Consider the following 13,836-nt stretch of genomic DNA (forward strand, 5'->3'; position numbering starts at 1 on the left):
ATGGCATCTATTTCTACTGCTGCCGAGGCAGGTATGTGGCCCTCCGGTGCCCGAGTATCCAACATGATCTTGTCTAATATCGTTCCTAATATTAGTTGCGAGAATCGCCTACTTGTCTAGCGATCTCGTCCTGTCTGTGCAGCCCTCCCTCCTCCAGACGGACTCATTGTTCTCCAGGTCGCTTAAGTCCTTGAAGTCCAACAAGACTGCGAGCGCTCTGTCCAGAGGTACCCCGGTGGTGAGTCCAATGGCATCAAGTCAAGTCATCCTAAGCCGAGACAACGGAAGCTGATATACCCCGCTAGGTGCAAGCCGTTCGCCACAATGAGGACCCCCTCCTGTCGGCTTTCCACCCTCTGCGCAAAGGCGAGTCGGTCTCTGTCGTTACCGGATCCTCGGTCCTGATCACTGCCGTTCCTCACCTGTACCGCCTTGCCAACTTCCCCGTCGTTGTTCACGTCGCCCTCGAGTCCTCTCCATTCCCCGACTACTCCGTCATTAGCTCCATCCGCCAATGCGGTTTCACATTCCTGCACTCTGAGACTATCCAGGAGGCTCAAGATATTGCCTTGACTGCCCATGCTCTGGCTCTCAAGTCTGGTAAGGGTGTCATTCACTTCTTTGACCCCGCCAACTCTGTCAAGGATACCCCAATTGCCGCCGAGGATGTCGAGGTTGTCAAGAAGATCCTGAACCTGGGTGGAAATGTTGCTACGCACACCTCCACCGGAGCCGAGACTTTGTATGCCGACTCTGGCCGTGCTGCCACGGTCTCTGCCGATGTGGAGATTGCTCCTGCTGGTCAGGGCGAGGCGTCCGCTGGGTTGACCGTCCCTTCTCAAAACCAGACTCCTCTGGCTGTCAGTGTTGATAATTCTTCCGTTGGCTCTTCACGCCGGGAGAGCAGTGCTGGAAGCGAGGCTCCTAGCTCCACCGCCACCACTGTGGACTACTCCAGCGTTCGCCCGGTCAACGCTGCCGACGTCTTTGAGTGGACCCGTCAGATCTGGACTGCCTTGTCAAGGGAAGTGGGCCGCACTTATAATGCCATTGAATATACCGGCCCCGCTGATGCCAAGTCTGCTGTCTTCATTTTCGGCTCTACTGGTGTTTTCGCCGATGCTCTGTCCCAAGCCGAGGCTGGCAGCGAGCTTGAGAACATTGGTCTCATCACTGCTCGTCTGTACCGCCCCTGGGTTGGCGCTCAGATTGTGAACTCCATTCCCACCTCGGTGGAGAAGATTGCCGTTCTGGAGCAGGTCCGCAAGACCACTAGGTGGGGCCCGTCCTTCATGGATATTCTTTCTAGCGTCACCCCCTCCTCCGTCCGGGGACAGGCTCTGAAGGTTGTTGGCTACCGTCTGGGATACGTCGAGCCTTCCACTGCTGTGCAGGCCCTCCGTGGCATTGTCCAGAACCTCCAGGCCGCATCTCCCATTCAGAATTTGGATATTGGCAGCTCCCAGGCCCCCGCTGTTCAGGCAGCCCTCGAGCAGCCTCACATTGAGAATGCATACCTGAAGATTCTGAACCAGCTCTTCGGCGAGCGCCTTTACATCGCCAACCAGCTTGGTGCTAAGAACGCTGGCATTTCTTCAACTATCGCTGCTAGCCCAGAGTATGGCTTCGGCTCTCTGCTTGCCCGCAAGGAGCACCGCGAGCGTTTCATTCGGGAAGTTGAGGAGGCCTCCAAGTCTTCCACCTTTGCCACCGATGTGCCCAAGACTTGGCTCTCTCGCTGGGCTCTGAACGTCAAGGATGCTTCCAAGGCTAACAAGCTTGCTCCTGAGGTTATTGCTCGTCTCTCCAACGACGGCTCCAAGCTGTCTCGCGAGCTTCTGTCATCCAAGAAGCTGTTCTACGAGGAGTCTCAGTGGCTCATTGGCTCCGATGCCTGGGCTTATGATCTTGGCAACTCTGGTGTGCACCATGTCCTCGCCTCAGGTGCGAATGTCAACATGTTGATTATTGATTCGCAACCCCACTCCGAGCGCACTGCTGCCGATCCTACCCGCCGCAAGAAGGACATTGGTCTTTATGCCATGAACCTCGGTAACGCCTATGTTGCCTCCACTGCCGTGTACAGCTCTTACACCCAGGTTCTTCAGGCTATGGCCGAGGCCGAGCAGTTCAACGGTCCCTCTGTTGTTGTCGCCTACCTCCCCTACCACCAAGAGAATGACTCTGCCCTCACCGTTCTCCAGGAGACTAAGAAGGCTGTCGACCTTGGCTACTGGCCTCTGTACCGCTGGAACCCCGCTAACGAGGAGAAGGGCGAGCCCAAGTTCGCTCTTGACTCCGAGCGCATCAAGCGTGAGCTTGAGGAGTTCCTTCGCCGGGACAACCAGCTCACCCAGTTGATGAACCGCCAGCCCAAGTACTCGTCCGTTCTGTCCGAGTCGTACGGTACCGAGGTCCGTGCCCTGCAGAAGCGCAAGGCCAAGGATTCTTATGAGAAGCTTTTGGATGGCCTCTTCGGTGCTCCTCTGACCATTCTCTTTGCCTCCGATGGCGGCAATGCCCAGAACATTGCCAAGCGCCTGGGTAACCGTGGCCGTGCCAGAGGTCTGAAGACCATGGTCATTGCCATGGACGAGTACCCCATCGAGGATCTGCCCACCGAGGAGAATGTCGTTTTCATTTCTTCCACTGCTGGTCAGGGTGAGTTCCCCGTGAACGGTCGCAGCCTTTGGGAGCACGTCAAGAACTCGGGAGATCTCGATCTTTCTTCCATCAACTACTCCATCTTCGGTCTGGGTGACAGCCACTACTGGCCCCGCAAGGAGGACAAGATCTACTACAACAAGCCCGCTAAGGACCTTGACGCTCGCGTTGCCTTCCTGGGTGGTCAGAAGCTCACTGATATCGGCCTTGGTGACGACCAGGACCCCGATGCTTACCAGACTGGCTACTCTGAGTGGGAGCCCCGTCTGTGGAAGGCTCTGGGTGTTGACAATGTCGAGGGTCTACCCGAGGAGCCTGCTCCCATGACCAACGAGGATATCAAGATTCAGTCCAACTACCTGCGTGGTACCATCGCCGAGGGTCTTCTGGATGAGTCTACAGGCGCCATCTCCGCCAGTGACCAGCAGCTGACCAAGTTCCACGGTACCTACATGCAGGACGACCGTGATCTTCGTGATGAGCGCAAGGCTCAGGGTCTTGAGCCCGCGTACAGCTTCATGATTCGTTGCCGTCTGCCCGGTGGTGTTGCCACTCCTACTCAGTGGCTGCAGATGGACGCCATCAGTAGCTCTCACGGTAACGAGACGATGAAGCTCACTACCCGCCAGACCTTCCAGTTCCATGGTGTTATCAAGCGTAAGCTTCGTGGCGCTATGCAGGCCATTAACAAGTCTTTGATGGATACCATTGCTGCTTGCGGTGATGTTAACCGTAACGTCATGTGCAGTTCTTTGCCCGAGCTGTCGGCCTTCCACCGCGAGACCTACGTTTGGTCTCAGAAGATCAGTGAACACCTCCTTCCTTCCACCACCGCTTACCACGAGATCTGGTTGAAGGATGAGAACGACAACAAGGTCCAGGTGGCTGGTGATGCCGTTGTTGACCACGAGCCTCTCTACGGCCCGACTTACTTGCCCCGCAAGTTCAAGATCACCATCGCCATTCCCCCTCACAACGACACTGATGTCTACGCCCACGATATTGGTCTGATCGCCATCAAGGGTGTTGATGGCCACCTTGAAGGTTTCAACGTTCTGGCCGGTGGTGGTATGGGTACAACTCACAACAACAAGAAGACCTACCCTCAGACTGGTCGCATGCTCGGATTCTTCCCCGCGGACAAGGTCCACATTGCCTGCGAGAAGATCATGCTCGTCCAGCGTGACAACGGTGACCGCAAGAACCGCAAGCACGCTCGTCTGAAGTACACCATCGACGACATGGGTGTCGATGTCTTCCGCAGCAAGGTCGAGGACCTTCTGCCGGAGGGTCTGCGCTTCGCTGAGCCTCGCCCCTTCCACTTCGACTCGAACGTGGATACCTTCGGCTGGATCAAGGATGAGACTGGTCTGAACCACTTCACCTTCTTCATTGAGAACGGTCGTATCGAGGATACCGCTGACTTTGCCATGCGCACTGGTCTGCGTGAGATCGCTTCCCTCAACAAGGGTGAGTTCCGTCTCACCGGTAACCAGCACCTGATCCTCTCCAGGATCACTGATGAGGACCTCCCCATTGTCAAGGAGGTTATGGCCAAGTACAAGCTTGACAACACCTCCTTCTCTGGCATGCGTCTGTCCTCGTCGGCCTGTGTTGCCTTCCCCACTTGTGGTCTGGCCATGGCCGAGTCCGAGCGTTACCTGCCCGTTCTCATTTCCAAGTTGGAGTCCACTCTTGAGGAGAACGGCCTGGGCCGGGACAGCATTGTCATGCGTATGACTGGTTGCCCCAACGGTTGTGCTCGCCCCTGGCTCGCCGAGGTGGCCTTCGTTGGTAAGGCCTACGGTGCTTACAACATGTACCTGGGCGGTGGTTACCACGGCCAGCGCCTGAACAAGCTATACCGCTCCTCTATCAAGGAGGATGAGATCCTGGATATCATGAAGGGTCTCCTCAAGCGGTACGCTCAGGAGCGCAACACCGATGGCGAGACCCCCGAGCGCTTCGGTGACTTCTGTATTCGTGCTGGCATTATCAAGGCCACCACTAACGGACAGAACTTCCACGAGGGTGTAAGTGCCATCTGATCGTCCCATATTTGAAACTTTGAGTTCTAACCTTTCTCTACAGGTCGCGGAAGAGGATGAGGATGAGGAGTAAATAAACCGGACTTGATCCAGCCGAAAAATGTCCAACGTGTCATGACCGCCACGGAAATTTGATAAAATGTTTCTTCTTTTCTTTTGCTATAATATTGTCCTTTTCACTTCTTTAGACGCATTGTTTGTTCTCGGACTTTATGCTCGTGCAATTACTTCCAATGTACCCATTTGATATCACTCTTCTTTCTTCATGTACTCATGTACTCACGTTCTATATCTGCCTCGAAAATGAATACACTTCAACTTTGAAACCTCGATAAAGTTCAAAATCATCCGATCAATCAGGAACTAAACGACAGACGAAAACCGATACCCGAGCTATCGGAAGAAAAAGTCAAAAGACATTGACTGATGTCTCAAAAGAGGATATCGAAGCATATCTGGGTGGGACCGTTTCTCTGTTCTCTCTAGACACAGACTTTTGAACGGCCACTGTAAGTATGCTTTCTACCTCTTGTTCATTCAAGCTCTATAATTTCCCCCAACGACCTTAGCAGAGATAAAAACGAGGTATCCAACCCCATAATCAAAACCTCCTCACCCTCATCTTCCTAAGCACCCCCTTCCAAATCCCAATAAAAAACGCCTCCAAAACCATCTTCACAATCCACCTCGTACTAGGATCACTCATCCCCCGATCCCAATATTTCTTAATCGTCCTCCCAAACCTCGAAGACTCCAATTCCTGCGGACTAACCCTTATAGAGTCCATCCCATGCCGAACCTCATATAACGCCGGCCCAGAATTATCAATCCACAGTGGTGGTGGAGTCTGGAGTGATGTTCTTGAATTCTGCCAAATTTGGTGTCGGATTCGGCTGAGAATTGCGTGCATCACTTTCCAGGTCAGACCGTATTCGAGGAGCCCGATTATGCCGCCGGTTGTGGACATTAGTTCTTCGAAGGAGACGTGGAATTGGTGGGTTGGTGTGCCGACGAGGTAGATGCCTGCGGCGTCGAATTGGATGCCGAACATCTGGGGGAGATGGAGTGGTTGAGATGGTGGTGATGATGGTATGGGAGTTTTGAACGATGGTCAAACCTCCTGAAATGTTTGTTTTTGATAGTCTTTGCACTTGTACAAAGTATCTTGCTCAGCCCAATGGGCCACTAGCATCTTCTTCAAGCATTAGCACTCAAATCTACAGCAAATGCAAAGCGAGTATATGAATGAGATGAGATACATACCATCAATCCGAGACCACTGATATGGAGCACACATCATGGGAGGAGACTATAGGGGGTTGAAAGCACTTTCGAAAATCTCATAGAGCGGATCACTCGAATATTAAATAGCCCAGCACTTTCATTCATTTAATGCTGCACAGGAGAGTCTCGACGCCGCCTCTCAGCCACAGCCTAAAAGGGCGATGATCATAACTCTAATTCACCATCCATGTTCCGCTTCTCGTTATCGATGGCTTTTTTTAAGAAGATAGGTACCCACTAGGATCTCCGCGGGCAAACTCCTGGTGATATCGGGCATTCGTTGGGCACGGTTCTCGCAAGCAACCCACCAAGGTGCAAAAGGCGACCCAAAATCAGGGGCTGATCATGTCGTTACCTGTCACACGCAGCTGCAGTGGCGTTCTTGGCGGGTTAGGATCGTGACTATTTCGAAAGAAGTAAACAGTGCTTATTTCTTTGTCAAAGAGGCAATCTGATAGGTATCAATCCTGGATGAATAATGAGGGGGAGAAGGTGGGACTTGGTTGTACAGTCGAGGCTGGAGACCTGATAAATTGTGATAGCCATGAGAGTGGATACATGGATTGTATGGTATATGGTAAATAGCTATAGTAATTGCAGTGTACAATGCTGTAAAATGTTCGTCACCCCGAGGCGCCAGTAAAAGACCCACTTCCATATCAGGCCAGTGCACATGATCCGAACGCCGAAAAAGAAATATGCAAATCAAGAGCTAGGACTGATTCGAGTCCTAGATCGATTCCCAGTGATAGGCCAATCGTTCCGAATCCCATCACAATTCCCTAAAATCCGAAACGCCGTAAGTCGTAGACCCCCGACACGAAGACCGGGTGACGTGCTCGACGTAAAGCCGAGATTTTTGACGAAAAGATTCCAAAGAATCTAGCATTGTTGACTTCCAAGTCGGAATGCGGCTGAGAACAATTTTCCTGCTGCATGGAAACACTGTCTGGCGAAGTTCTGGCGATTGTTTGCTTCACATATGCAGGCAAGCGATGCAATGAACACCAATGCGGGGCTGCAGATCTGGGTCGCTTGCTGGAGGTGATGAATGACCTCGTACGCTCGACTGAAACATTATTAAGGACTGGGGAGAATCCAAGGCTCGAGAAGGGAGCGACGGAGGGTTCGAGTAGGAAAGAGAGGAACCCAATCGTGTTGAGGTTTGCACCCAATCGTGCATTAACATCGCCGTGGACGAATGTAGATTTTGATAATCACTTAGCGAGGCTCACTCCAGTCCTGCATCTTCACATTCATGCCAGGAACATGCTCGTGGATGGTTTGTTGTTGAAGTGTGGCGTCCCGGACGATCGATGGAGATGGCTGAGGAGGACCAGTTCCCGAGCGACGTCTGCGTTCACGCTCCAAAGGACCGGGCAGTTCCGTGCTGTTGGTGGTGCGGTTACGGAATTTTTGACCCAAATTTCCCAGCCAGTTGCCCTCCTCCTCTTCACCGAGCCAGTAACTGCGACCAATACCGACCATAACACGACCAAGCTTGCCCTTCCATCCCTGGCCTTCAGGGCTGGTTCCCGAGAAAGGCTCCCGGTCGATGTCGGCAACGCTTGCGACCGAGACATTGCGGCTATGGGTGGGTAGTTGTGTGTGGCGAGGAATGACAACCCAGAGGCGAAGGGTCTGGCGAGCAAAAGCAAGCATCACGAGGACAAAGTAGACGCGCATTACCCACAACAGGCAGATAAAGACGATGCTTTGGAAGCTTTCGGGCTGGTAGACGGCATTGCTGAGGGGGTCGGCGCTACGAGATGGATGGGCGATGAAGTTATTGCCCTCCTTTGTGTTTTGGATTTCGACGTAGGCGGCATCGTACTTGGGGCTGGTGAAGCCGGCGGTCTGTGCAATCGTTTCGCTGCCTGGACCGGAAACCTTGCCACTGTCGTAATGCTGAGATACGACAAGGAACCACGTCACACCAAAGGCTGCAGTATAGGCCGCATTGATGAGACTGTCGAGTAGGTACAGCCAGGCAAGAGCGAGACACTCGAGTGGTGATTGCTTGCGGATGTGCGGGAAGAGCAGAGCGGCGAGGGCGAGGGCGATGAGGGAGTAAAGGTACATAGACAGCTGAACCGGGGACAGGTGGTAGCCTGTCAACAGGGCTAGCAGGCCATATAGGCCACTGATCTTGTTGAGTAGTAGCGACAGGGTAATCAGCGACGCGCCTGTCTCGAGGCTCATTACATAGAGAAAGGACTGTCATCAAAGTCACGGGGTGATTAGCTTTGGGGCCACGGATAAGATCGCGAGATTTGCGACCGACACATCAAGGGCTCACCTCTGGCCGCGGAATGCGGAGATACCGGGATGAGAATCCCATGATGGGTAGAGACCTGAAGGGCCGAGGAATGCAAAGGTGGGCGATAAGGAGGGATGTATTATGTACGAAAGATGGAGTAGACAAAAACGAAAGGGCGGAGTGTGGAGGAAGAGAAAAGGCTGGGACTTTGAAGGTGTTTCGGGCTGAAAAAGGCCCAGGGGGACGCCAAGTTTCCTAGGTTTCCGGCCGATCCGTGCAGATCACCTGCCCGATTGCGACCGCTTATACGCAGCACTTTTGCCCATTCAAGTATGTGCATTACGATGTGTTTTATGCAGCTCTATACGAGAATACGAAAATATTGAAGATGAAGAGAAATGACAGAAAAAGCAAGAAGGGAGTCTTTCGTTTCTAGTCTTGGATATTCCTTATCCCTCTCTCATTGCTGAACTACAGCCGATTTGTAAGCTAAATAAGTTACAGTCCTGAATCTCAGACACCCTTAGTCTCTCCGATGTTATACCTACTGAAGTCTGCGTTTATGGAGGCTCAGAAGGCTTGAGAACAGTTTGATTTCTTTCGTTTTGTAATTAGAATACTTGACAAAAATGGAACTGGGCCAGGCCGATTGCCAATCCAACCAAGCTCAGTGACTATTATCATGAAACAATCGAGAAATTAATTATTTTAGTTCCTTTCCAGCACAAATATCTTCGATCAACGAAAATCTAGCTAAAGTCTCTGGTCACAGAACTGCTTATTACAGGGCATATATACGCTGGTGTCCCATGAAAGACACAGCCCGTCGAACGAACACAATCAATACCTGTATCGCCCGGGTCTAACTTGGAGGAAGTAAAGCAGGGTCATAAGACATACCGGAATGACGCACGATGCCATGAGCTTGGAAGAATGTATATGATCATAGTGTCTGTGAAGGCTGTTCTGACGTACAGGACCATTCGCCTTTACATGTCAAGAACGACCTAAGCTCAAGTGTCATATTCGCGCAAAGCTAGGCGGTATGTTTAAATTACAAAACGCCAGCATTTGAGCAATATCAGGAAGCTAAGCAATATACAGTGAGCGCCACAAAAATCGTAAAAACTGGCAAAGTGAAATTAGCCTCATGACGGTACCTACCATGTATGCCCTGGCAGCACAGACCTAGAAGTTTATCGAATTTAAAGCTGATGCTTATGTTAGACCAAGATAGATAAACAATGCCCTTCAACCCTATCAAACAAGTATTATATTGCTGGTTTGTATATTCTTTATTAAATGGAAGCTTCAAAGGATGTTCGCACAGTCACTGTACCTCTGCCGCCTCGTTTAATATCTTCCTGAGGCCTGATGAATACAGACTACTTAGCGGCAGATATCTCTATTATCCTCTAAGTTACGCTGAATGTTCCATTGGCTAGTCAATAAATCGTGATCCTCGTATCATTTGCGGAAGCTACGTGTCGCAGAGCTACTGCCATCCGAAGGCAAGGTACTCTAGATCGAAAAGATCTATCTAAACTTTAACAACTCGTTTTCCAAATCGGCTGGAGATGATTTCAATATTGAAATTATTGCCTTTCAAGCAACCAAGTAGCTCGCTAAGCACTATCGAGTACAATATTTTAATCGTTTTGACCCAGAGTGCCTTTCGACGCCCAAGTATGGCACAGATGTTGGGCCAAATCTGTTCACTTTCGTATTTGTCTATATTGAATAAACTAGTTGATACACGAGCTCCGAGGCAACTTGATGATTTCGTCGTTATTGCTATCGAATGTGGTCTATTGGATATCAGAAGTGCGTTGCAGTCAATTTCGTCAGTAGACATATCTCGCTGATTGCTGGATCGATACCACGCTCATCATAGAGTGGACTTCGCGTAGCTTTGATTATGACAGATTTTCAAAATCATCTTAAAAGACCAAAGAGATGGCCCATGGGCCATCAAGAAAGACGATTAACTGACTTTGAGAAAGATCTTTTAAAGAAAAGGAAGTGGTAACACATCTAGTTGGCCCATTTCTCTGGTCTCCAGATTCAGAGTTTTGGGCTGCCACTGTATTATGAATCAATCAATTTCATTTTAAATTAATGATTGACCTCTATGAGCTTCAATACAAGCTGCTATGTAAGCAACATTGATGACGATGTCGGAAGTCCGAGGCAACATCTATATGCGGCCCGAATAACCGGGGTGCTTGGACCCAAGATTCCTGGAAGATTCCGACAAGGCTTGCATGCAGATCATATCCACTGCAGGGCTTTCTTTTGTATATTTTCACTGCGTTATTATTATTTCACACGTGCAGGACATTCCGTATCACCCTCACGAACATTCCAGAGTTTTCGCAAGAAGCCATATACGTACCTATTTCTAGCTACTACATAACCACGCCACCCCTTAGGCATCTATGAACAGGGGGCGTAAAGGCGGCTGTCCACTAGAAAAATTATTAGCCAAACTCCACCTTTTGAGGATTCTGAATCACTGGGGCCAATGGATGACATCAGTCCCGTCGCGGTGCACACATTTTCCCACTAGCGTGGGACCAGACCCACCAAGTGTGAGAACGCCGTCTTTGGGGGAGGCGATGGTTGCATCGAAATTTTTGAATAGTCACTTTTCACTCAGGAACCATTCTAATAATAAGGACACTAGACAGTTTAACTTGCGGATGAATTGTCCAATCTCATGCGCTAGATCTTTAATCTAGTCAGATTAAATACGAGCACTGGAAAACTTTGCTATACTAATCCTTCATATCGGCAGTTACTTTACGAGGTGAAGCCGCCGAATGGTGGGTCTGGACGGTTAAGTCGGGATCTTGGTCCATTTCTGACCCCGTTTTCTTGTTCCAAGCCCCATCGTGGATGAAGGTGACCTTCTGTTTATATTGACGGCTTGAGTCGCTGCCTAGAAAATCTTCTTCGATCTTTATTCACTCCGTTATTCACCTATCCCGAGGCGCCGCGACGTGCCAAAGCGTCTGGGGCGCTAGCTTAAACTCTGACCCCTCACTGTCAACCATCAACTGTCAGTCATCATCATTATCATCATCATCACTATCATCATCGCACAATCACCATGAGCAACAACCTCGACCACGACCTCGAAGTCGCCGAGGTCGAGGCGGACCCCAAGAACCAATCCTCAGGATGGGACGAGGAAAAGCCTCGATCCTCAGCCGAGGCTGCTAGGCCTTCGACATCAGGATCTAGTATGTCCTCGACTGGCTCGAGTAGCTCTGTCGAGTACAACCCAAACTTCCATAGACTGCAGTCGCGGAATACAGAAATTGACCTTGAGCGCCGACGATCAACACTTTCTCAGGCGCTGAGCCGGATAGAAACTCAACGGCTTCAGCATTCCATGACTGTGGGTGAAAGCGTCAAGTCGCGACCATCCAAGCTTCCTCTACCCGCATTTGGTGCTGGCAAGCCTTATCCTCCACAGCTGCCAAACCGGGAAGATTATGTTGTTGAATTTGATGGACCGGATGATCCTCTATACCCACAAAATTGGTCACTAAAAACGAAGTAGGTCTTCTGTCCGTCGATACTGATTGATGAGATTACTGACAATGCATGTTTTCCAGAGTTTGGATCAGCGCAATGCTAGCTTTCACCAGTATCTGCTCAACATTCGATTCCGCCGTTTTCAGCTCTTCTTCTAAAGCCGTTGCCAAAGTCTTCGGTGTTGGTCTCGAAGTCTCAACTTTGTCCAGTTCACTTTACATCTGTGGTTATGCCACCGGTCCTCTAATCTGGGCCCCTTTATCCGAATTGAAGGGTCGTCGCCCACCAATTATCTTTGCCATGCTTGGATTTGGCATTTTCAATACGGGTGTTGCAGTCGCTAAAGATTTGCAAACCCTCCTGATTTGTCGTTTCTTCTGTGGTGTATTTGGTAGTTCGCCTCTGGCAGTTGTGGCAGCTGTCTTTTCCGACATTTACAACAACCGCACTCGTGGTATTGCTATTGCTTGCTTCTCGAGTACAGTTTTCTTGGGCCCTCTTATCGCGCCATTCATTGGTGGATTTATCAACATGTCTTACCTTGGTTGGCGCTGGACCGCCTATATCCCAGCTTTCATGGGATACGCTGCTTTCGTCATGAACCTGTTCTTCCTGAAGGAGTCCTATCCCCCAGTGGTTTTGGTGGATAAGGCTGCGGAATTGCGCCGTCGCACGAAGAACTGGGGTATTCATGCAAAGCAGGAGGAAATCGAGGTCGACCTGAGAGATTTGGTGATTAACAATTTCTCCCGTCCTCTGCGACTTCTCATCAACGAGCCCCTGATTCTCGCGGTGACAGTCTACCTCAGCTTCATCTACGGACTTCTCTACTGCTTCTTGACTGCGTACACCCTCGTGTTCCAACAAGTTCACGGTATGAATGCTGGAGTCAGTGGCTTGCCCCTGTTTGGCATGGTGGTCGGCCTTTTCATTGCTGCCTCATACATCATCCTTTCCAGTGGAGCATACGTTCGCAAGCTAGATAAGAATGGCGGTATTCCCATTCCCGAGTGGCGTCTTCCACCAGTCATTGCTGGTGGTGCACTTTTCGCTGCTGGAATTTTCTGGTTCGGATGGACTGGATTTAGCAGCGAAATCCACTGGATTGTGCCCACGCTTAGTGGGTTGTTTACTGGATTTGGCCTCTTGATCATTTTCATCCAGCTATTCAACTACCTGATTGATACCTATCTTATGTTGTGAGTACCCCCCACATCGTCTCCAAAATATCTGAAAAACCACTCTTCTAACCATTACATTCAGTGCCGCTTCTGCCATCGCCGCCAACACCTTCTGCCGTTCCATGGTGGCAGCCAGTTTCCCCCTTTTCTCGCGCCAAATGTTCCAAAACATGGGTATACAGTGGGCCTCCACACTGCTCGGCTGTCTCGCCGTGTGCCTAATCCCCATTCCCGTGGGATTCTACTTCTTTGGAAAGAAGATGAGAATGAAGAGCAAGTATGCGCCATTCTTTGAGCCCGCAACTGAGGCGCATGCTGTGGAGCAGGAAGAGGATTTTGAAGAAAATGAGGCAGAAGAACGTGCCTGAAAAGATACCCCCAAAATATGGATGATTCTAAGCCCTGAATGGGTTTAAAAATAATCAATTTAGTTAATATTAGAGATAAGCATGTGCTTAATACAGTGAATAATGTTCTGCTGCCAATGGAGCCGTTGACCTACCATTAGAAGCATAACCACTAGTAGCCGAGTCTCACTCCGAATCAATCAATAAACGTAGATCAAGCATAGTCAAAATAAAGTAGTCTATAAAAAGCAATATATTAGTCCACTTGAACGTGGTTGGCTCGGATTTTTACCATATTTTAGTCATCCATGCATGCAATCCATGGGCATCTTGGCTTCTAGGGGTCGTTTTTCCGAGTACCCATTGACCCATTCTAGAAATAAGGCTTGGTATTCGCAATAATGGAGAACTTTCCTTTGTTATTCGAATATGAGGCTAATGACTGTAAGGAGACACATTCTTCCGGTTGTAATCACGTATGCCAAGTCTTATGGATATAGCCTGACTAT

General features: G+C 50.1%; 4 protein-coding genes across 4 annotated transcripts; 2 read left to right on the top strand and 2 right to left on the bottom strand.

The window, feature by feature from the left end:
• On the top strand, window positions 1–4,785 carry N7473_004944 (sulfite reductase (NADPH) subunit beta; the record flags this gene model as incomplete). The annotated part of the gene is made up of 4 exons (XM_057150884.1): window positions 1–31; window positions 96–238; window positions 306–4,697; window positions 4,756–4,785. 4 exons carry the CDS (start codon window positions 1–3, stop codon window positions 4,783–4,785), a joined length of 4,596 nt encoding a protein of 1,531 aa, XP_057010994.1.
• Window positions 4,786–5,536: 751 nt separating this feature from the next.
• N7473_004945 (uncharacterized protein) lies at window positions 5,537–6,009 on the bottom strand (the record flags this gene model as incomplete). The annotated part of the gene is made up of 2 exons (XM_057150885.1): window positions 5,537–5,832; window positions 5,976–6,009. 2 exons carry the CDS (start codon window positions 6,007–6,009, stop codon window positions 5,537–5,539), a joined length of 330 nt encoding a protein of 109 aa, XP_057010995.1.
• A 1,208-nt stretch (window positions 6,010–7,217) lies between these two features.
• On the bottom strand, window positions 7,218–8,337 carry N7473_004946 (inositol phosphorylceramide synthase regulatory subunit KEI1; the record flags this gene model as incomplete). The annotated part of the gene is made up of 2 exons (XM_057150886.1): window positions 7,218–8,213; window positions 8,296–8,337. 2 exons carry the CDS (start codon window positions 8,335–8,337, stop codon window positions 7,218–7,220), a joined length of 1,038 nt encoding a protein of 345 aa, XP_057010996.1.
• Window positions 8,338–11,204: 2,867 nt separating this feature from the next.
• Window positions 11,205–13,461, top strand: N7473_004947 (MFS transporter). The gene is made up of 3 exons (XM_057150887.1): window positions 11,205–11,820; window positions 11,880–12,998; window positions 13,063–13,461. The coding sequence occupies exons 1-3, from the start codon at window positions 11,369–11,371 to the stop codon at window positions 13,346–13,348; spliced, it is 1,857 nt and encodes a 618-aa protein (XP_057010997.1). The 5' UTR covers window positions 11,205–11,368; the 3' UTR covers window positions 13,349–13,461.
• The last annotated feature ends 375 nt before the right edge of the window (window positions 13,462–13,836 follow it).

This window comes from Penicillium subrubescens (assembly GCF_028828155.1).
Source record: "Penicillium subrubescens strain IBT 31985 chromosome Unknown utg000003l_segment0_segment0, whole genome shotgun sequence".
Taxonomy (NCBI): Eukaryota; Fungi; Ascomycota; class Eurotiomycetes; order Eurotiales; family Aspergillaceae; genus Penicillium; species Penicillium subrubescens.

What these genes read in the sequence shown, in the direction of transcription:
- N7473_004947 (XM_057150887.1), top strand. Translation starts at nt 11,369, where the DNA reads ATGAGCAACAACCTCGACCACGACCTCGAAGTCGCCGAGGTCGAGGCG. An exon ending in AATTGGTCACTAAAAACGAA is followed by an intron (nt 11,821 to 11,879) that starts GTAGGTCTTCTG and finishes CATGTTTTCCAG; the next exon opens with AGTTTGGATCAGCGCAATGC. An exon ending in ATTGATACCTATCTTATGTT is followed by an intron (nt 12,999 to 13,062) that starts GTGAGTACCCCC and finishes CATTACATTCAG; the next exon opens with TGCCGCTTCTGCCATCGCCG.